The sequence below is a fragment of the Solenopsis invicta genome, chromosome 5, assembly GCF_016802725.1.
Source record: "Solenopsis invicta isolate M01_SB chromosome 5, UNIL_Sinv_3.0, whole genome shotgun sequence".
Lineage (NCBI taxonomy): Eukaryota > Metazoa > Arthropoda > Insecta > Hymenoptera > Formicidae > Solenopsis > Solenopsis invicta.
This window is the reverse complement of record NC_052668.1, coordinates 394,660-416,302: the sequence shown is the minus strand read 5'-3', so window position 1 is coordinate 416,302 and position 21,643 is coordinate 394,660. Positions and strand designations below refer to the sequence as shown.

General features: G+C 31.7%; 2 protein-coding genes and 1 long non-coding RNA gene across 3 annotated transcripts; all 3 read right to left on the bottom strand.

The window, feature by feature from the left end:
• Window positions 1-319: 319 nt before the first annotated feature.
• Window positions 320-2,227, bottom strand: LOC120357885. The gene is made up of 3 exons (XR_005574885.1): window positions 1,372-2,227; window positions 895-1,128; window positions 320-780 (listed from the first exon to the last, which is right to left on the bottom strand). It is a non-coding gene; the product is annotated as an uncharacterized LOC120357885 (long non-coding RNA).
• Window positions 2,228-17,622: 15,395 nt separating this feature from the next.
• LOC120357864 lies at window positions 17,623-19,164 on the bottom strand. The gene is made up of 2 exons (XM_039449645.1): window positions 18,296-19,164; window positions 17,623-17,708 (listed from the first exon to the last, which is right to left on the bottom strand). The coding sequence occupies exons 1-2, from the start codon at window positions 19,061-19,063 to the stop codon at window positions 17,646-17,648; spliced, it is 831 nt and encodes a 276-aa protein (XP_039305579.1). The 5' UTR covers window positions 19,064-19,164; the 3' UTR covers window positions 17,623-17,645.
• On the bottom strand, window positions 18,816-21,094 carry LOC120357863. The gene is made up of 2 exons (XM_039449644.1): window positions 20,762-21,094; window positions 18,816-20,424 (listed from the first exon to the last, which is right to left on the bottom strand). Exons 1-2 carry the CDS (start codon window positions 20,940-20,942, stop codon window positions 19,613-19,615), a joined length of 993 nt encoding a protein of 330 aa, XP_039305578.1. The 5' UTR covers window positions 20,943-21,094; the 3' UTR covers window positions 18,816-19,612.
• Window positions 21,095-21,643: the final 549 nt, after the last annotated feature.

Sequence of the window (21,643 nt, the reverse complement as noted above, 5' to 3'; positions counted from 1 at the left end):
TTGCAAAAAAATATATTAGTTTTAAAAGAACTTAATGATGTCTTTAATAAGTCTACTTAAAGAGCTCTTCCCTTGTAGCGTTCTTACACTCTTTTCACTAACACTTACACTTTCTACACTCGTTATCGATGTTCTTGTAAAGATATTCAACTATCTTTTACTTAGCAACACACTAAACATCTGTTGTTATAAACATTTACTTTATTATCATTACTCTGCCTGTCACAAAGTTTACACGTCTAAATAAATATCTCTCAATTAAATATAAATTTAGTGATTTATTCAATAAATCGCTACATTTTTTTGGTGACCCCGACGTGATAACGATGTATGTTGAAATTGAACAAGAAACAATTGAAATGAATAATGCTACTACCATCGTTGGTTTAAAAAACGATATATTTAAAAATTACTTTTCTTACAAAAGGATTGTTGGCTCGACAATGTCGATGTGCATTACACGGGAGACGGCGCTGGAGAGAGAGCGCGTTCACTCTACGCTAGCTATATAGCGTCGCCTTCCCTAGAATCTAGGGGCGCTGGTTTACACAAAATGGCTTCACATGCCGCAAATAATCAAATGCAGAAAATGTTACTAACACGCCTATAAATAAAATAATATAGAAATAAATGAGTTTGATAATAACGAGAATACTATACAGAAATATCTTTTGACGCGGAAAATTTAATTTCTGAAGTGCCATTTGGTGTCTTCAAGAATCTTCGAATTTTGATTCCTGGATCGTCTTGGCTCTTCTCTGAAAGCCATTAATAAAATGCCTGTGAACAGAACTCCTGTTAAATCTAAGTCAACTCCGTCGACTTCGACTACTTCAACTTCTGCGTCAACTGTAAGTCTTCAACAACAGGTCGGAACGGAAATTTTAAATTTACCTTCTGGTATAGAACATCAATCATTTGGTGAGTCCACTCGGATCCATTCTAATAAATTTCGCCTGTTGAAACTTCCAATCCTTTGGCATAAGCAACCCAAGCTGTGGTTTGCTCAGATTGAGATTGAATTTACCGTATACCGTATCCGTTCCGAAGATATTAAATATAGTTCTGTTATTCGTCATCTCGATGAACAAGCTTTAGTCGCGATATCGGAAATTGTTGAAAATCCGCCTGAAATTGATAAATATAATCAATTAAAGAAAGCACTCATTCACCGCTTTACGGATTCAGAAGAAAAACGTTTGAGACAATTATTAGCCGGTATTGAGTTAAATGACAAGAAACCTTCAGAACTTTTACGCAAAATCCGTCAATTATCCGGTGGTTCTTTAGCGGATAACATTTTACATTCGATTTGGCTACAACGCTTACCATATAGAGTTCAAGTGACTCTTGCTGTTATCGAAAACGTACCTTTAGTCAAGCTCTCGGAACTTGCGAATAAAATTGTTGAACGTGATACTGATTTTCAAGTCGCGGAAGTTAATACGCAATCAACTTCTAAACAACCGGATTTTTCTGAATTAGAACGAAGAATCGCTGCACTCGAAGTTTCTCGTTGTCGTGGCAGATGTTCAAGCTGATCTAGAAGCAAATCAAAATTTAGATCAAATTCACGGAATAAAAAACCCAATTCTAAAGATCAGCCAATTTGTTTTTATCATAAAAAAATTTGGTGATAGAGCAAAGAAATGTACCATTCCTTGCATAATGTCAAAAATTCTTACTGACTCTTAGGAAAACTAGAAGCGCCGTTGAAGATTGAGGCTGCTTACAACGGTTTACCTTTTCATCGCCTCGTAATTTTTGACAAATCTTCTAATTTACATTTTCTTGTCGATACTGGCGCTAATATTTCCTTAATTCCTAAGAGAGTTTTGTTTAAACCATTATCAACTAATTTTAAACTTTTTGCTGCTAATGGTACTCAAATTCATACTTATGGTTCTAAAACTCTTTCTTTGGATCTTGGCCTCAGGAAAAATTTCCGTTGGAAATTTTGCATCGCGGATATTCAACGTCCCATTTTAGATGCAGATTTTCTCGGATATTTTAATCTCCTAGTTGATGTTAAAAACAAATGTTTGATCGACTCTGTTACTGGCTTTAAACATTTTGTAAAGATCCAAGAAGTTTCACAATTATCTATATGTACCACGTCTCCCGACTCCCCTTATCACAGGATTTGAGCAGAATTTCCTGGACTTACTAGGTTAATGGTGTAATAATAATATTGTATTATTCCTATTTCCTGCATCGATAAAGATTTTAAAAACAGCCTGTTTCAGATAAGTTTTATTAAACGTTTTTATTACAATGATTTAGTAATAATTATCATTATAAGAACTTGATGCTTTGTGTTTTATTTTATTTTTAGATAACAATTTCGTTTAGAAACGAAAGAATGGATAAAGCCAGTGTGATATTCTGTTTAGTCGGGATTGTTAAAATGCAAATTCCACTGTTTAGACATATTCTACTTATAATAACGTGAATTTATTCAAATAATTAAATCTCGTCAAAAAGGCTAATGAGAGTCAGCGCGGGTATAAGTGCGCAAATGTTTATTTCTTGTCAGCAAACAATATCAACGTGTTAATTTCATATCAAATTACAATAACTACGGACGTTTCGACTCATTTCGAGTCATCTTCAGCGCAATATATACAGAATCTCATCCTCGTCAGTCAACAGAAAACGGGAGGACGTCGCATTACCGGCGGTTTGCCAAATCCGCAGTGGCATCTTCTCCGTGACCGTGTCAAAGGAGATGACATTTCACTATCCAATAATCGAACGTTTTCTTAAATAATATTAAAATTGGTTATAATTTGCTTGACTCACCCATTCTTGACTGATGAGGACAACTGAAGCTTTGGATAAGAATTAGTTTAGTAAGAATAATTACGCTTCTCTTATCACAGTATACACTCAAACGACGGAACGTGCTCACTATCACAAGTCCGAATGTATACTAACTGTGTGTTCGGTTTCGAGAGTCTTGTTTCGAATTCGCACGCAAAGATAAGCAGTCGGGAATATACGGATCAAAATAAATACATAAATATGGATTATAAGATAATCTAAGAAAATAAAAGAGTCGTTCACAGCTTGTCATAATGAGTAAAAATAAATAAATAAACAGGGTCTGTTAATATTATAAATAATTATAAATTATTAATTCTGTTACATTTTATTGAGTAATGAGAGATATGCGTGATGTAAACAATCAGTATCTGTTTGTAAATTAAGGCTGTTATTTTGTGATTGTATGTGTAACATTTCTGATGTTAGCCGTCTGCCCAAGAAACGCTCATTGTCTAGGATTTTTATGTTCTCCCAATCAAAGTCATGGTTAAACTTGAGTTTATGTTCAGTGATTAGTGTCTGTTGGTATTCCACTTGATATGGTTACGATTCAGTAATTCTTGTTTTCAATTTTCAGCCCGTTTGTCCTACGTATGACGCATCGCAATTCTTACACATAATCTTATAAACTACATTTTTCTTCTGGTTGTTCGGGAGAACATCTTTCTGCACTTTGATAAATCTGCTCAACTTATTAAAAAGAAACTACTGAAAGAAGACAATTTTACATTCAATTTTTTAGTGATAGTCTTGAATGTCTCGGAAATTGAAGGAATTTAATTGAAGGTTTTCAGTATACATAGTTTTTATAAACACGGTGTCTTTAAATTTTTCTCTCTCGATATTCTTCCCTCTTACTTATATTATTCTTCATCGAATTTGTATTTTAATATTTATTTTTTTTTTGTCTAGTTTGTGGCTGTGGCTTATTATTTGATACTATTAAATGCAAAGATGCTGCAAATTCAAATATATTTATGAAATGAAATAGAGCACTTTCCGATCGTTTCAAATATTTTAAAACAAAGTTTTCAATTGTTGTTAATTGTTGCTCGTTATTTAATAAAATTAAATGTCAAAATTTTGTCGTTTTATTTTTTGTACGTTTGTCAGAAACTGAGTTTGCTAAATAGCTTGCTATGCGTTTACGTGCCACATTCATATCGTCTTCGGTAAATTGTGTGTAGGAACCGGAAGCAATTATGTATGCCCATGTACACACATGCATACATAATAATAATAACGTTTTTTAACCTTAAACACACTGATCCTATCAAATACGAAAGCACATTTTCGGGTTTGGGAGACATTTTCAACTTTGAGAAGCTATAATTTTGATTAAAAACAATATTTTTTTACTTCATATTTGTTATTGGCGTAAAGATAAAAAATGTCGAGTAAGTATTATTCGTAATAAAATATTATTACAAAATGTTTTAACAGTTTAATAACATGTAATTTAACATTAATACAATAAATGTTCATACACAGAAATTAATTAATTATTCTTTTCTCTCCTTTTCTCTCTCTACAAGATATTGAAGAAGCCACCGAGAATCTAATTTTAGACGACGAGATAGATATAGAGATGGAGGAAGAACGAAATAAAATTTTGCAAGAGATTTTAAAAAATCAAAAGCAGTATAAGCAGAGGACGATGTCGAAGACGCGGCAGAAGCCGCCTCATGTGGTACCGTCGACATTTTCTTAAACGTAATGGCACTCCAAAAGGTCGCGATCAATTCGATAGAGACTTCCGTCGAAGCTATCGTCAAGACTTTCGACGAGGTGGAGGTCGAGGCGGTAGTCGAGGAGAGTCCGGAAATATTATTATTTATAATGCTTAATAAAAATAGAGTACAATAAATAAAAAATAAATAAATTTTAACAAACAAAAATAAATATTATCACATTTTTTTAACCTTCTGTCGTTTTTTAATAATCTTCTTGGATAGTAATAGTGATTTTTATCAAGTCTTTATGCTAAAACCATTAAGCCTAAGTGAGAAATTGTTCAAAAATCCACTTTTTCTTTAAAAAAATCATATCTCCACAACAAAAAACTTTTAAGGACTTTTAAAGTACGGTGTTTTAAAGCTAAAGATTCATACTTAAAAAGAAATTATGGTACTGTTATTCCTTTTAAAAAGTATAATTGTTCAACAAGGAGAATATGAGATATTTTAAGAGGAGATTTCAATCTTTTTTACGTTATAGTAAACATCAAGGTAGGCGTAAGCATGACAATAAAAATCTGTTTTTGTTTAAATAAACGCGCTTTAACGCTGATTTAGTATGGAGCACGTTCAACGGAGTGAAGGCATTAAAGAAACGCTACGTTCACCATGATCGGGTAGCGGAGTTCTTTCGCCTAACAACACGATTGTTTACTTTCGATCTGTCTCTGTTTCTAACAGCGGACATAAAAACTCATTTTTCTAATTAGTTGAAAATTAATATTTGCTATAGAATTGTTCTTTCTGTGCACGTAATGAGAAGAGCGATTTAATAGTGAATTTAGAGAAGAGGGCCAGAAGGCGGACTTCGAGCCAATCGATTTACGTTTGATTGTGGCCTTTTTTGATATCAGGTTAGTGTATAATTAAACAAAAGTTATTACATATTATTGCGTCGTTAATTTATTATTTAAAAAAAAGTCGATTATTAAATATTATTTCGTCGTTAATTTATTATTAAAAAAAGCTGACTATTAAATGTTATTGCGTCATTAATTTATTATTTAAAAAAAAACTGATTATTAAATATTATTGCGTCGTAAATTTATTATTAAAAAAAAACTGATTCTTAAATATTATTGCGTTGGCAGACTTTGTCTAAATTTCTTTCAGTGGTGGTCTCAAAAACAAGATCTTTTCAAAGAGTTTTCTTCCATTTGTTTTCTTTATTATTAGTATATAAAATTTGAGCAGCAATGAAAACGTACGGAGAATTGATTACAATTGATGCTATTTCTGACGCTATTGTACAAGTATATAATAAATACGATAATAATTGTTATAATTTCATTAAGCGTTTGCAACATCACTCCTCTAAATATTTATGGTTGGATGTTTGCAGTAACATTATAGGTAATGGTGATAAGCGTACAGTCGGAAAAATATCATAGAAAATGTAAAGACATTTTTAGAAAATATACGAATAGCATTATAAGCATCATTGAGAGTACCAAAACTCATAATGTATATTCACCTGTTCAATACGTAGAGGAAACGAAAAACGCAACATCCTCAGATGTGTCTAAAAATGATAACGATGTTGATTTTCTGCACAATAATGTGAATAAAGAAGAAATTGAAATATTTTCACAAAGTCCGATCATCGAGGAACATATATCATCAATTGTTACAGACGATCAATCTCTTCGTTCTGACGAACGAATGATAATTGAAGATAATCATGATTAAGTAGTAAGTAGTATTCAACATTAAGTAGTCAATTCTCTGCGTATAAAAGATATTGCGATTAATGAAAGTTCATTATCAAACGTGTCTGTGGAATATTCTGAGCAGTTATCTCCGAATGTCTCTCCAGAAAAAAAATTATTAGTAGAGAGAAGAAAGAGAAGAAATGTTCAATACGCGGAAGCTCCTTTATTCTACCTAAACATTTTTGGGAAGAATTCTGGGTTGGTAACGGTGAACCTTTACGAAAGAGTTGGGTAGACGCTTTTAATACCAAATTTGAAAAAAAATATCCTCTCTGCGTTTTAGCCATCTCATGGCATAAATGTAAAAATAATTTGAACAGAAGTAATTTTTTCTTTCAAGCTTCAGGGCAATGCAAATATTCAACGTGCATAAAATTTAAATTTTTCGTCACAGAAAAAATTGACATTCCCTACCACCATTGACACAATGGTGCATGTTAATGTCAGTGGGCATGTTTCCCATGAAAAAGAACGACATCGTCGTAACATGTGTGGCAAAACCACAGCAGCGTTAGCTGATGAATTAGAAAAGCGATCGGCAATAGTGATTAAATTAAAAATGTTTGCTAAGACTGACAAAGAAATATTACAAGCAGGAAATTTGAACAAGACTCCGAGTTTAGATATTTTACAAAAAATATCAAGTGAAAATCGAGCAAAACATGATCTTGATAAAGATTTTGTTACATTTATGATCAAATTATATGATCAACAGCAAGAACAGATTTGAGGTGAAGTACTAAACGGTTACAAACAAGAATTTTCATTAATACCGTTTTCAGTGATTCTGTTTAGTGAAAAACAAATTAAATATTTAGCTGCTAATAAATTGCGACATTTACACCTGAATTCTACTGGTTCAATTATTGCACAGCCTAAACTTCTTCATACTGCAACTACAATTTATTACTATGTATTGCTGTTGCCAGGAAATACAGACGTCGGACCGTTGCCTATAGCAGAATTTATATCATCAAAGCATGATATTACTGCAATCAAACATTTTTTGAATGTTTTTAATGATAATTTTAAAAGAATAACAACCAAAAAAATAAAAAAATCGAAACAGATTTTAGTTTGGCATTAATACAGTCGGCCTGCAAAACTTTTAATGGCATTACTTTACACAGTTATATCCAGCATATGTATGAAAAATATGAAAAAAATGTACATATGAAAGAAAAATGTAACAATTATACATATATGTTCTTCCCATTTTATAAAGACGGTTATACAAAAAATAAAAAAATGTTATCCTGATGAGAAACAGCAAAAACGCATGCGTTTTATAGCAGCGTCGCTATTAGTAAACATGTTACACTGTAATTGTGTATCAGCTGCTGCTGAAGTGTATGGCGTATTTGTAAAAATCTTCGGAAATGATCACGAAATAAATGATTTCGATCATGTAATAAAATAAGTGAAAATAATTACAGAAGACGTAAACAATATCTCAAATGATACATATTCACCGCTACAAGAAAAGCTGAAACGTCTTCTTTCGATAGGAAATCTTCACTGTATTATCAGACATTTCAAAACATTGAGAAAAGTGAACGAGAAAATAATAAACTCAGTTCAAAATTGAATCCATTTTTTTCAAAAGAGTTTTTTGATTACGTCACAGATTTTTTAATGCCATATTTCCCTTTGTGGTCTGCCACGGATATTGCACAATTCCATTTAAGTCGAGACAACAATGCTCCTGTCGAAAATTATTTTAAAATTTTAAAACATCAGATACTAGAGGGAGAAACGCGCATTCCTGCACCTCGATTTATAAAAGAAATCAAGGCCGAACAAATTTTTAAAATATTCAAAATTTATTAAAGATTACAGTAACACGATTCAACAACATCAAAAGATTACAACAGCTTGTAAAGATAATGATTCTCTAGAATATATCGAAAAATGCAAATCAGGATATCATGTGACTAAGACAGCAGCAGACAAGTTTTTATTTCGTACAGATATCCTGATGGGTTTCCCGACCTAAGAAAAGATATCAACGGGCATATCATTGAAGCTCAAAATTTCAGAACGCTGATGCCATATCAATCTGCAGAACAATATCTGGATGATACTATCATTAATGCGTTTTTTAGTATTTTACCGAGCATCGCAAAAAATAAAAATTTTATGTTTCGATACGCCACTTTTTTGTCTATTTTGTGTTAGATATATAATTGGAAAAGCAAAGTGTGCGCGTGTGCGCGTGTATTTTCAATGCACTAGAAGAAGTATTAAGAATTTAATACGTAAATTAATTAAATCAAAACTATTTTCCATTTAGTCTATGCCCTTTATGCGTAATTCGGAACATTTTCGTTGCTATATGACGTTTTTATTACACATATAAACAAATTTCGTTTGTTATTCCAAAAAGAACATCATTCCATCGTTTAATTCATAAAAAGCAATTTAAAAAAAGGAAAGGAAGAAATTAAATACAAAAATATAAAAAAATTAAAAAGAAGAAAAAGGAGAAATAAAGGTAGAAAAAAGATAAGGATAGAAAAAAGGATAATAAGATAAGGAGAAAGAAGAAGATAATAAGATAAGATTAAAAAAAAGAAAATAATTGTTAAAAAAAAGAAAATAATTGTTAAAAAAAAGAAAATAATTTTAAAAAATAAGTAAATTTAATTACTTTCAAAAATTACTTTTATACTTCTAAAGAATTGAATAACGTGTATTGAAAACAGATCATTTTATTTCAAATTATATTTGTATAATACTTTTTTGTAATATTTCACAGTATATCTTCAAAATTTCATATTTTTAATATGTAAAACTTAAGTGGCTCTTCTTTGCATAGTATGTTATTGTAGTAACATTTGCACATAAATTACATATCCTCGGTATGTACATTGCATACGTAATGGTAGGCGCAATATACATGAACGTATGTACACTGTATATACTACGTATATAATAATGTTTTGTGATTTCAAAAAAAAGTATTATAAAAATATTATTTGAAATAAAATATCGCAATATACGTATCCAGTTCTTCAGACGTATAGAATTTGAAAGTAATTAAATTCACATCTTAATTTTTAAAATCATATACTTTTATCATAGAAATTCAAAACAAAGTTTGACAAAGTTTGACTAATAAAAGTCAGCATGAGATGTTTATGTGCCCATAGTAATTTATTAATAATTAAAAGGGTATCCTGGTTTACAGGGTCAAAAAAATCGATTTTTTTTTTTTTCATAAATCGATAGTACAACTCTTCGAGAATATGTTCCTAAAATTTTAGAGCAAAATTCGAAGTCCTTCGGTAAATACAGCGTTTATAACCGAAACGCAGCGCGCAGATTACCGAGCAAGGTCGAAGCACGCTCCGTCTCGTTAACTCCTCTTAGCCGTTTGCTTCTATCCATCGAACACGTTTGTCAAACAAGTATAGGTCAGCCTTTGTATATATCTGGTTTGAATACCCTGGTATATATGTATAGATGTAGTTGAAAGAGTCAAAACATCAAAAAAACACACAAGCTCGGTGGTAAAGAGGAGCTGACAGATCTTCTTATCAAAAAGCTTACCAAATATTATGGGCTTGCGATAAGGAGGAAATAACTTCTGTGTCCGATATGAAAAAAGCAATATAGGAAACGTTAAAACATTTATGCTCAACAAATGAAAATCCGCGACATAACAAATGTCCGGCCGGAGTTGACAGTTGGTGCGAATATCGAAAGTTAGAAGCGGCGGATAAATTGAAAAGTTATAATCATTCCCCTCCACTCCATCCAAATGTTGAAAAACATCTAATTCCAATTTATTAAGACTTATCGAAAGATGATTTGTTAACGCGATGTCTGGGTGGACATACCCAGAACGCAAATAAAAGTTTTAATTCCACCATATAAAAACTGCCTCCGAAACACCTCAATTCCGGTGTAAAAATTGTGCAAATCGCCGCTTTTGTTGCCGCCGGGATTTTTAATAAAGGTTATTCAGCTATTTTAAAAACCATGAATGCAATGGACATCGTTATTGGACCAGAGTGCAAGAATTACGCACATATGTATGATGCGCAACGAATATCAAGGCAGGAGCATCGACAGCAGAGTTGCACTAAAGAAGCCCGAACAGCTTGTAGGCTGGCCCAAATCATTGATAATGAATTCAATGAGGAAGTTGAGGGGTTACTGTATGCCCCTGAAATAACAGGTTAGTCTCCAAGCATTGTAAGTATTCAATAACTACAATTTTTTTACACCGCAAACTTTAAACGCGTTTTTCTCGAAATCAATTTTTTGCATTTTCTTCAATTTTGTGTACACGATTAAAGAAAAACTATTTCACCAATCGATTTCGTTCAAAGCTCGTTAGTTAGCTAATAGTCAACTACTCTAAATGACCTAAAAACGTTAAAAAAAAAATCAACAACAATTTTTTTGCATAAAATGATGGACGTTACCTACTGAAAATTGTATTTTTTTTTCAAAGCTGCACAAAATTTTAATATATATGTATATATATATATATATTTTTTTTTTTTCTTAATTTGGACCAATCAAAATGGACAACGAAAGGGCTCTTACACAGAGTGATCAGATGATGGATGACATTCTATCCATTGTCCAAAATGTGCCTAAAGGCGATATGCCAATGACACACTCATCCTCAAGACTTTGCACACCCTCTCCAGAAGAAGACAAAAACGATAAGCCACCCTTTCCTCGCACACGGGGTCAGAAAACAGCTGCAAAAAGAAGAAAAAAGGACACAAGTTACACCCCCTCCGTTAGACTTCCCATCGTTGAACACAGCAACCCTCGTGGAAGAGTTGTAACCGTACAGGATGTCAAAGACTCTGTAGAGGAAAACACAAGAATGTTGAGAAAAATTCTTGCCCAACAGAGAAAATTTAATGAAGACGTTATATAGCTCGGATAGATAGGCTTATTGCAACCCAGGCAACGTGGAAGACTCGTCTAGGTGTAGCGGAGCAAAGGATTCTCGGGCTACAAGGGTCACGACAAAAAGAGGCAGTGCAAACAGCGAGAGAGGCCCGCCACTAACACAGGACAAACATACAACCACACCCCATATCTCCCCTCAGGAGGATAAAAGAAATAGATGGGGTGGATTCTCCATGTTTTGATCCGCCAGACGTGCCCTCGGAGTGTAAGACCTCCCATGATTAATCTACCTCGTTAGATAAGACTTATATAGTCTTTATACACTCGAGTTCTATATATTTTAATTTTTTTAGTTCATATAGAATAAAACTATTTATATGAAAATTATAAATATTTGTTGTTTTTTTTTGTTTCAGACAAGAATTACAAATCGGAGGTTGTACACAAACACCGGCGACATCTCAAATTCCACATTTATTTATTCATAAATAACAAGGTTTTTTAAAATAAAAAAAATTTTTTTGTACTCTACAATAGTTGTGCAAAAACGTAAAAAAAGTTTAAAAACCATTAACATTATTCTTCCCTTAAAAAAAAATCATGAAAATCACTTTTTTGGCTTCCTAAACCAGGATATCCCCTTAAACACGTTAGTAAATGGTATTTATACGCTAATTAACGTAAATTTACATTAATACGCAAACGTTTCGACTCCTGATTCGAGTTCTCTTCAGTGCATTATCCTCATGTGCGGATCAACATCAGAATTATTAAGTACAGTGTAAGATAGGTGTTGATATATTCTACGTATACTTACATATTGATGTACAGAATTGGACGTGTGTTGAATATTTCCATTTTTTTGAGACGGTTTTTCACTTAAAGTGTATGAATTGAACTTTAAACGTCTATTATTTTCGATAATTTAATAAATTACTATGTACACATAAATATCTGCTAACTCTTATTGGTTAAACTTTGTCAAACTTTGTTTTGAATTTTTATACAGAGATAATTTGTATACAGAGTCTTTAAATTTGTCAATTGTTTAATATATTTTTTAATAAAAATTTAAAAGTTGCGAGATTAACGTGGATGTGTATACCACATTTATTGCCAATCCATTTTGCATTATGAAGAATGTTCATCAAAGAAACAGTTTTATCAAAAAAGATAGAATTTAAATTTAAAAATAAAATTATAAAAATTTCTTTGAATATCAATAAATTCCAAGAAAATCCATGATTTTCTCAATATAAAAAAATAAATTCTCTGAAAATTCTTTTATTTGCAACCTACTTTGAAAAATAACAAAATGTAATAATAATTAAATTTAATTATTTGCTATGACAATATAAAATTTTCTATTTTTAAATTATTATTTTATTAATTAAAATATCATATAGATAAACAGTCTTGACAAGTTCATTTTAGTTAATTTTTAAAATTAATAAAATTTTATAAGTAAAACTATATTTTTAAATATTTAAAGTTGTTTATTTTGAATAGTTAGTTCACATGTATATACACAGGATATAATATTTCACTGTCTATGTATTATATATATATATTATATATATATATATATATATATATATATATATATATATATATATATATATATACATAACTAATTTAGTGTTTGTTTCAAATATACAATGTCCCTATCTTCTAAACATTGATTTTATGAAAGTTAATGTCAAAATTATTTTTAACACCTGGAACAAATTATAATCAGATGAGTCTTTGATCACGTCAAAACGATAAGTGTTATCCTGCAGTAGGCCGACCATAGTCGTAAAAGGCATGACGAACGTTTTAACAGCAAGATAACTAATTAAGGCGCGGAATACGCCGCTACTATCACGACTGCCAATACATGAATTACCAGCTGCATTATTCTTATAGGATTCAGCGTCGATTGCTTCATACTTGATACCATTTTTTATGAAAGAGATAGCGGTCATACATTAAAAAAGCATTATATAAAATCAAGCCATGTACTCGAGAAAAGAACTGTGCGCAGAAATTAAAATTACCTTGATTACAAAACGTTCCTAAGATAATCAACAAAATTTCTGGAAATCTCAAATGATTATTTCGAATATATGGTAACATGAACGTAAACAGTATTTGAACGAATACGGTCAATCCGCTTAAAAGTACGATGATAAAAACGATAGCACCCCAAATGTTCCCGGAAAATGGTGCCATGTAAGCATTCCATTTTAAATTGGTCTTCGTAGGTCTTTTAATATATACACGATAGCTTAAAATAGAAGGAACGTAAATAATAGGTTTTAATTACATTATCCAGATCCTAAACAAGTATATTAATTTTTCATAAACTCTGACGTGTTTAAACAATTAAATTTAGAACCTCTAAAACATTTTAAGTGAAATATATATTTTTATAGAATTTAATTATTTTGTAAATTTTAATGATTTACACATTTTATTGCTTGGTAAGTATATATAGATTGTTTTTGTTAGATTAAAGATAAAAGATATATCTCAGTTCTGTTGCAAAAATATCTTTCGGTTAAACTTTGATACTTCATTGCTTACAATTTTTAAAAAAGAAATATATTACTTGGTTGTAAAGAGAGACTATGCAAGACTGATAACATCTAATCTATCCGAGGTCATCAAGAACTCCACCGCCGCAAAATCAGCATCGTTATTTAGGAGAATATGTCCCGTATCAACAGTGTGGATTCGCTAGTTTGTACGATTTTGTAATTAATATTCATGGTGTAGAAATGTACATCAAAAACGGTAAAGTATTCTTTAAAATAAATTGGCACGAAGAGATGCACTGTGATGTTAAAGATTATTTAGAATTTAAGGTATGTAATATGTATTCTTGTAATGTGTATTTTACAACAAACTCTATGCGATAATTAGATTAAACAAATCAAGTAATAATTAGGGCTGTTTGACATTCAAAATAAATCGCCAGCTTTAATAATTATTTTATTATTATTATTTCAGAATAACTTTACGTACGAAGAAGATAATATGTGGAACACAAACCTACAGTAAGAATGATAAAACAATAAACCACACATTAGTATACGTACTTGACGATGCATTAAATAAAATTTTCTTAACATTTTATACATTTTATGTTAATATTTTTAGGTTAAACTGTATGGACCAGTTTTACAAGGTCATCAATTGTTAGGAGACATTTTGCTTCAAAGAATTTTGGAAAATTCGCCACTCCCAACAAGGAAACATAAAGGTACAAAAAAATTTTTTACTAGCTTTTTTACAAAGTTTGTAACAAGTCCTGTTTGTATTAAAATCTATTGATTTCGTTATAAATTCTCAATTTTTTACTACTCGTTAGACAAAATAATTCTGTTTCTAATTTAATGTAAATTATTATTATTTTACCAAAATAGCAAATTAACACGCAATAGAAAAAGCTAAAGATAGAAAATAAATACGTTTCGAATTAAAAATGAACTTTTTGCTCTCTCATTATTACTGTATTATTGTGATTTACAGATGATATAACATTACGTTACGGATTATGCGTGTCTGGTTTGACTATCGAAAATTGTCTTTCGTTTGTCAAAGATAAAAATAGACAAATTTTGGAACAAGTAATAATCCTGCTAGGAATGGCGGATATTTATAACGTAAGTTCATTTGACTTTGGTCTTCGATGTGTACGAGTTGCCCGCAATTAAACTAGCAAGAAATAAGTTGATTATAAATTAATATTAATTTTAACACTATCACTGATGTCTACTCAAATTTCAGAAAATTCAATAAATTAATAAATTAAATTAAAAATTTTTAAGTGTAGAAATTCTTAATTTTAAGCTCATTATTTATTTACAAATTATGAGGTATAGAGTAACCAGCTTTTTATTACATATTTGATTATTTTCGCAGGACGCCACTTTTGAGAAAATGACTGAGGACATGTTAACGTTACTAGATGTTCTACAAACCAATTTTTTTGTTCCTAAACAATGCATAATCTTGTGCCATACCGCTGTTTGGAATAATAACAACAATTTAAAAAAAAAATTATTAATGCAATTTAATAAGTGGATAATAACGTCAGGATACAACGTCATAGATTGTTTTGATACGTTTTGCCACCGAGTCCAAGGAACACCAAACAGCATCTGGTATCATGAGTAAGTATACATCAAATAATTTAGTTTTTAACTTACTTTCTTTCATGCTTATTTTTTTTTCTTAATTGTGATTAAGTTTCGTATTTCTCATTTAATATGTTACTTATGATTTTTAGAGATTATCTTCCAGTAAGCGGGACGCATCATCTTTATACACGTTTAAACAAAAAGGGAAAAATGGAAATGCTGAATCTTTTAATCAGAAAAACAAATACTCATATTTCAATTTAAAAATGAATTTTCAATTAAAAATAAATTTTTTTAAATTTAAATAAGAGTAATTTTTGACGATGATTTATATTATAATTGAAGATCAAACGAACTTACCTGTAAGTGAAGTTCGATCGAAATTATATGAAGGGCCTCGTTCGAAAAGATTACCACATGTAGTACCTCTTCAAGGTGCTAGGAGTCACAACGTTCAGATTTTTAAAAAGCCCGCTCACTCTGGGAGCGCCCCCGTCTCGTCATTTTCTTTTAGAGTAAGCGAAGCCGGACCAGAAAGAAAAGATCACCTGCTTCGTATCGGGTGGAGAAAACAGAACAGTAAATTAATTTTTCTAACAATATTTAAACGATTTGCTTAAATTAGGGTGTGTATGTAATCTTTTCGAACGAGGCCCTTCATATAATTTCGATCGAACTTCACTTACAGGTAAGTTCGTTTGATCTTCAATTATATTTCAGGCCTCGTTCTCAAGATTACCACATGTAGTTATTTAGAGTTCAGGTGGTCTTTCTTCTCTTTCTGGTCAAATCATGTTCACTCCACTTGTATTTATAAAGTATCTTTTAAAATATTTATTTTTGTAATATAGACAGAAATGCATTAAAATTAATACTGAATATATTCTGAATATAATCCTTTACAATCTAATGAAACATCATTAAAAACTATTTTACCACAGCTCTTGCAAAAGAAAAATTTTTCGATATCGGTCGATTATAAAATTTAGCGAACACTGTTGAACCTTCTGACCAACCTGCAGCTTTCCTGATAGTCTCAAGGTCAAGTCCATTTATAAAAGCTGCTGATGACGATGCATGTCTCGTCGAATGAGATGTAAAAACACTAATATCAATACCACATTTTTGTAAAACTTTCTTTATCCATCTACTAATTGTTTGAGATGTTACTTTTTTATGTGGCTTATTTATTGAAATAAATAAGTGTTTAGTATTTTCTCTTAATTTTGTCGTTACTCTCAAATATTGAATCACAGTGTTCGCAATACAAAGTTCTGGTTTTTCTTTAAAAAAAGGCAAATACAACAGTGGTCTAGTTTTTCCTGGTCTATCCGTTTTTGTACGCTCTATAATTCTTATTTCTAAACCTTCTTTGGTTTCTTTAATATTATTCACCTCAATTGCCGCTAAAGTCTGTGCTCTGCTCGCAGTTCCTAACGCTAACAATATGATTGTCTTTTCTGTTAACTCTTGTAGATTAAGTCTACTTAAGGGAAACCATGTCTTAACTTTATTTAATACTATATTCGTATCCCACGTGGATGCATAACGTGCATTTGTTGGCCTTAGATTTGCTACACCTTTTAAAAAACGACCAATAATCGGATCTTCTCCGATCTTATTAACTGAGATTAGTGAGATTGCACATCGATGTGAGTTTAGAGATCCATAGGAAGCCCCTTCCTTGTATAGAATTGTTAAGAATTCTAATAGATCATTAGTCATGATCATAAGGGGATCTTTTTTCTTCTTTATGCAAAAATTCCACCACTTTTTTAATGATGAATTATATTGTTTAAGCGTATTTTCCGATAGTGATGCGATTAATATTTCTATGCAATCTATAGGTAGGTTTTTCCTTAAATAAGCTTCCCTGAGACAATGCCTGATAGTAGTGTAAGGTTCTGCGCCATCGGATGTATCATTGACCTGCAAGGTGATAATAGTAATCGTCGTGATGGTTTGAATATAAGAGGTTCTTTTTCTAGCATTTTCCTAAACATTGGGTACCATACTTGAGCTTTCCAATTTGGTACTATAAGAATTCCTCTCGCTTTATCCTGAATTATTTTATTTAATGTTCGCAAAATCATGGAAAATGGAGGAAAAGCATAAAAGTAAAGTTCGGACCAAGAAATTGAAAAGGCATCAATTGCCCAGGCATCTGGTTCTGTAATCCAAGAACAAAATTTTTGACACTTTGTATTAAAACTCGTCGCAAATAAATCTATTTCTGGAACTCCAAATGTATTTGTACTCTCATTAAAAGCATAATCAGCTAGTTCCCATTCAGTATCTACATTTTTTAGACGAGATAATCTATCCGCTACCGAATTTTGTTTTGATGGTATGTGTTCCGCGTGTAACTAAATGTTATTTTTCTCTGCCCAATGCCATATCTGCATCGCTATTGTATTAAATCTTTGGTACTTAAGGCGATGCTGGACCAGTCTCTATATGTGCATATTTTTGTGCACAGATAACTCCTAATTGGTTTTACAGATCACAAAATCCTTTTAAACAATTAAAGCAGTGACAAAAACACACCTCGCTAGCTATAAATAAATACGAAAAACGAAAGTTGATTAAAAAATTATAGTTTAATTATCGGCTTCTGCAGCCGACTCGTGACAATACATACCCATATAAAAGTTTTAGACATTGTGTGTATGAAATAAGTAGCTAGCGAGGTGTGAATTAAATCAAAGAACAATACGGTGCTTGCAAAATAATCTTAGAAGCTTTAGTATAAAAGATATAAATGTATGAAAATCGTTTATGTAATTTTCACGTGTATTGGTGCAAAGAGCAGAAATTGGGTTCATTGTAGTTCAAAGATCTTGCATTAGAGGCGCTGAAGTAAAAAAAACAAGGACAGATGAGTGCGTTTGACAAAATGCGCTAGCCTATTCCCCTTACTCTTCGCCTCACGCGCGACCCGGAGTTCGTCGAAAAAAAATCTACAGCAATCTGCAGTACCGACGTCAAGTGAGTTCCACCGTCAGTCCAGCATCGCCTTAATGCCTCCCATTTTATTGATGTAGGCGATAGCTGTGGTGTTGTCTACCCTCAGTAAAATATGACAGTTTTTAATTTCTGCTTCAAAAGATTGTAATGCTAACCAGATTGCCTTTAGTTCTAATAAGTTTATGTGTTCTCGTTTTTCCTTTTTCGTCCAAAATCCATGAATTTCCTTATTTTCTAATACTGCTCCCCAACCTGAAGTTGATGCATCTGTAAAAATTACTTTATCTAACGATGTGTTTTTGAAATTAGCAAACGCTTTGGGAAGATTCCTTTCCCACCAGAGTAAATCGGTTTTTATTCCTACTGAAATTAGCATTTTTCCTTCGTAATTTACACCATTAAAAATCAAGGCTAACTCTTTTTCTCTTTCAAGCGTCTTAATGTGAGCCCAACCATATTGTACTCCAGGGCACGCTGCCACTAGATTTCCTATTAGCTGTGCAAAGTCTCTTATTTTACACTCTGATCTGTTAATCATGTTACTTATTAAATCGAGAATTTTTTGTTTCTTTTCCTTGGAAAGCGATATTATATACTTGTGTGAATCAATATCAAAACCTAAAAACCTACATTGTTTTGACGGAATTAATCTACATTTTTCCTTATTTAAAATAAAGCCTAATGACTCTAGTAAAATCCTCGTTACTTTAATATTCATGTAACATTCTTTATAATCTTTTCCTATTAATAACATATCATCTAAATAGTCTACTGACAATAAACCTTGCGCTCTCAAATAGCCCATGACAGGTTTCATGATTTTTGTGAATACATAAGGGCTAGTACATAATCCGAAAGGGAGTACCGTAAATTCGTATATATTATCTTGGAATTTGAAACGCAAGTATTTCCTACCAGATTTATCTATTGATATAAGGTAATACGCATCCTGTAAATCTAATGATGCCATAAAATTATCCTGAATTATATAGAATTAATCTCGAAGCTGTTCTTAAGTCCTGCATTTTAAAATGTTCTGTTTGTATAAATTTATTTAATCCTTTTAAATTCAGAATAAACCGGTATTCCCCATTCGGTTTGGAAATTAAAAAATAAGGTGATAAATATTGACCTGTTTCTTCTTTGCCTCGTACAATAAATTTTTTGTTCAATAATTTATCTATTGCTTGAGCTAATAGTATTTCTTCCTTATTAGATCTAGATGGTTCTTTATACTCAAAAGACTTACGTACTGGTTTACAAAATCGTATTTTGTATCCTTTGATACATTGTAACACGAATTTATCGTTTGTTAGCTTTTTCCAATTTTCGAAATATTTACTTAAACGACCAGCTATGGGACTTACTAAGTTGTTTTCTTGTCGTTCACCGTTGCTGACTTGGTGCTCGAATTCTGAGAGCGATTTTGATATTGAGTCTTCTTCTTGAAAAATCGACGTTTCGATTGATTCTGTTGTCGATATGGCTGAGCACTGTTCCAGGTCCTCCCTGGATGGCCTTTCCAGTTTTTTGGAAAAAAAGTATTCTGTTTCTTAGGTGGTTGTTCTTTAAGTGTCTTAGCCATTTTTTCCATAACGCCTACTTGTTTGATTTTTTCACTCAATTCTTTTCCGAAAAGAAACTCTTCCGCCTTAGTCTTTTCCAGAGCTGCTTTTAACTTAGGTTTTAAGCCCGGTAAAATAAATGCTCTCCTACAAACTGTCTGTTTGTTAAAAAGATCAGCTAAGAATCTAATCGTATCAGAAAGTCTTTCTATAATTAAGAGTTCGTCTAAGCCTTCCTCTGCTGACAGTATTAGAGATAACGCAGAGCCTACGCTCGCAATCGCCGAGCCAATATTATTTTGGTTTTCTAGGAAGTGTTTATCTCTTTTTATTGCCGCTTCTTGCATCGCTGGTTCAACCTCTGGATTCAATTTCGGAGCCTCAAGAAAATCTGGGCGAGAAAATTTTTTGATGAGTTTCTCTTGATCATCCTTTGGTAATCCGTCGGTTATCCATCCTTCTAGTCGGTCTGATATATCCTTGTGTAATTTAGGTTCAACTGCCTTAGAGATCTTTGGATTGTCTCCCAGCAATTTCAAAATTTCTTCGGTTACACAATTTTCGTCAGGTGGCATATTCTCGACGTTTTCCCGATCTAAGATCTCCTCATGTTCTTAAAACAAAAAACCAAGGCAAGATATTTTTTCAAATATGATTTTTATAGAGAATTCAACATTAATTTAACCTCACTTGCCTCTTGTGCAAATTTATTCTTCCAGCCTGTCTTATCTCGAGTGTAAGCTCACTGATCTTTAGGTTAAGATACATTATTTGTCTTATGTGCAAAATAATTTTTCCAGTTTGTCTTACCTCTAGTGTAAGCTCACTGGACTTTAGATTGAGATACATTAATCTGCCTTATGTGCGAAATTATACTTTCAGTCTGTCTTACCTCTCGTGTAAGCTCACTGGTGTTGAAGTTATCCTACTTTATTGATCTAATTACTTACCGAGATCTATTTGTTGATTATTTTTTTCCTGTCCTAATTGCGGGTCAATCTGTTTTTCGGAAGATCTAACCTTCAATTCTACTTCCTGACGATTGCTCAATATCTTTTGATATTTTCGGATTTTTTTCTCCAATCTTTCCGTTGAATCTTTATCACTTGACTTTCTATGTCTCTTTGGCATTTTGTATCCTGAAATAACGCTAAACTATGTAAATATAATTAACTTTTACTGGAACGAAGTGACCCCTCGCGCACAAAGAAAAGCAATGACGAGACGGGGGCGCTCCCAGAGTGAGCGGGCTTTTTAAAAATCTGAACGTTGTGACTCCTAGCACCTTGAAAAGGTACTACATGTGGTAATCTTGAGAACGAGGCCTGAAATATAATTTAATTTTAGTTTAAGAATTATAATTAACATTTATTTTCATTATGTATATATATATATATATATACACACACACACACAAAGGATATGATATTTCACTGTCTACGTATTATATGTATGTACCCATAAAACATTACAACATGTGTCATGTTCATACCCTGTATGTACATCAATGTATATAATTGCATAAATATTATATTACCATACTACATAATTTCAATGAGCAAAACAATATTTTTGTAACATTAAAAAAAATATTTTTCGTAAAAAAGAAATATGACCGCGATAGACGATGCTTGACTTCTAAGTCCCGGTCTAAATTAATGTTATAAGCTTTAAGTAAAAAAAAATTGACCAACCATGATCGATTATATTATTTGTTTTTTAATATGTATCTCAGGACTTTCGAAATTCAAAACAACACACAATTAATAAAACTAATGAAATTCAGCGCGGATAGAGATACGCAATCAAAATTAATAATGTTCATAAAATTA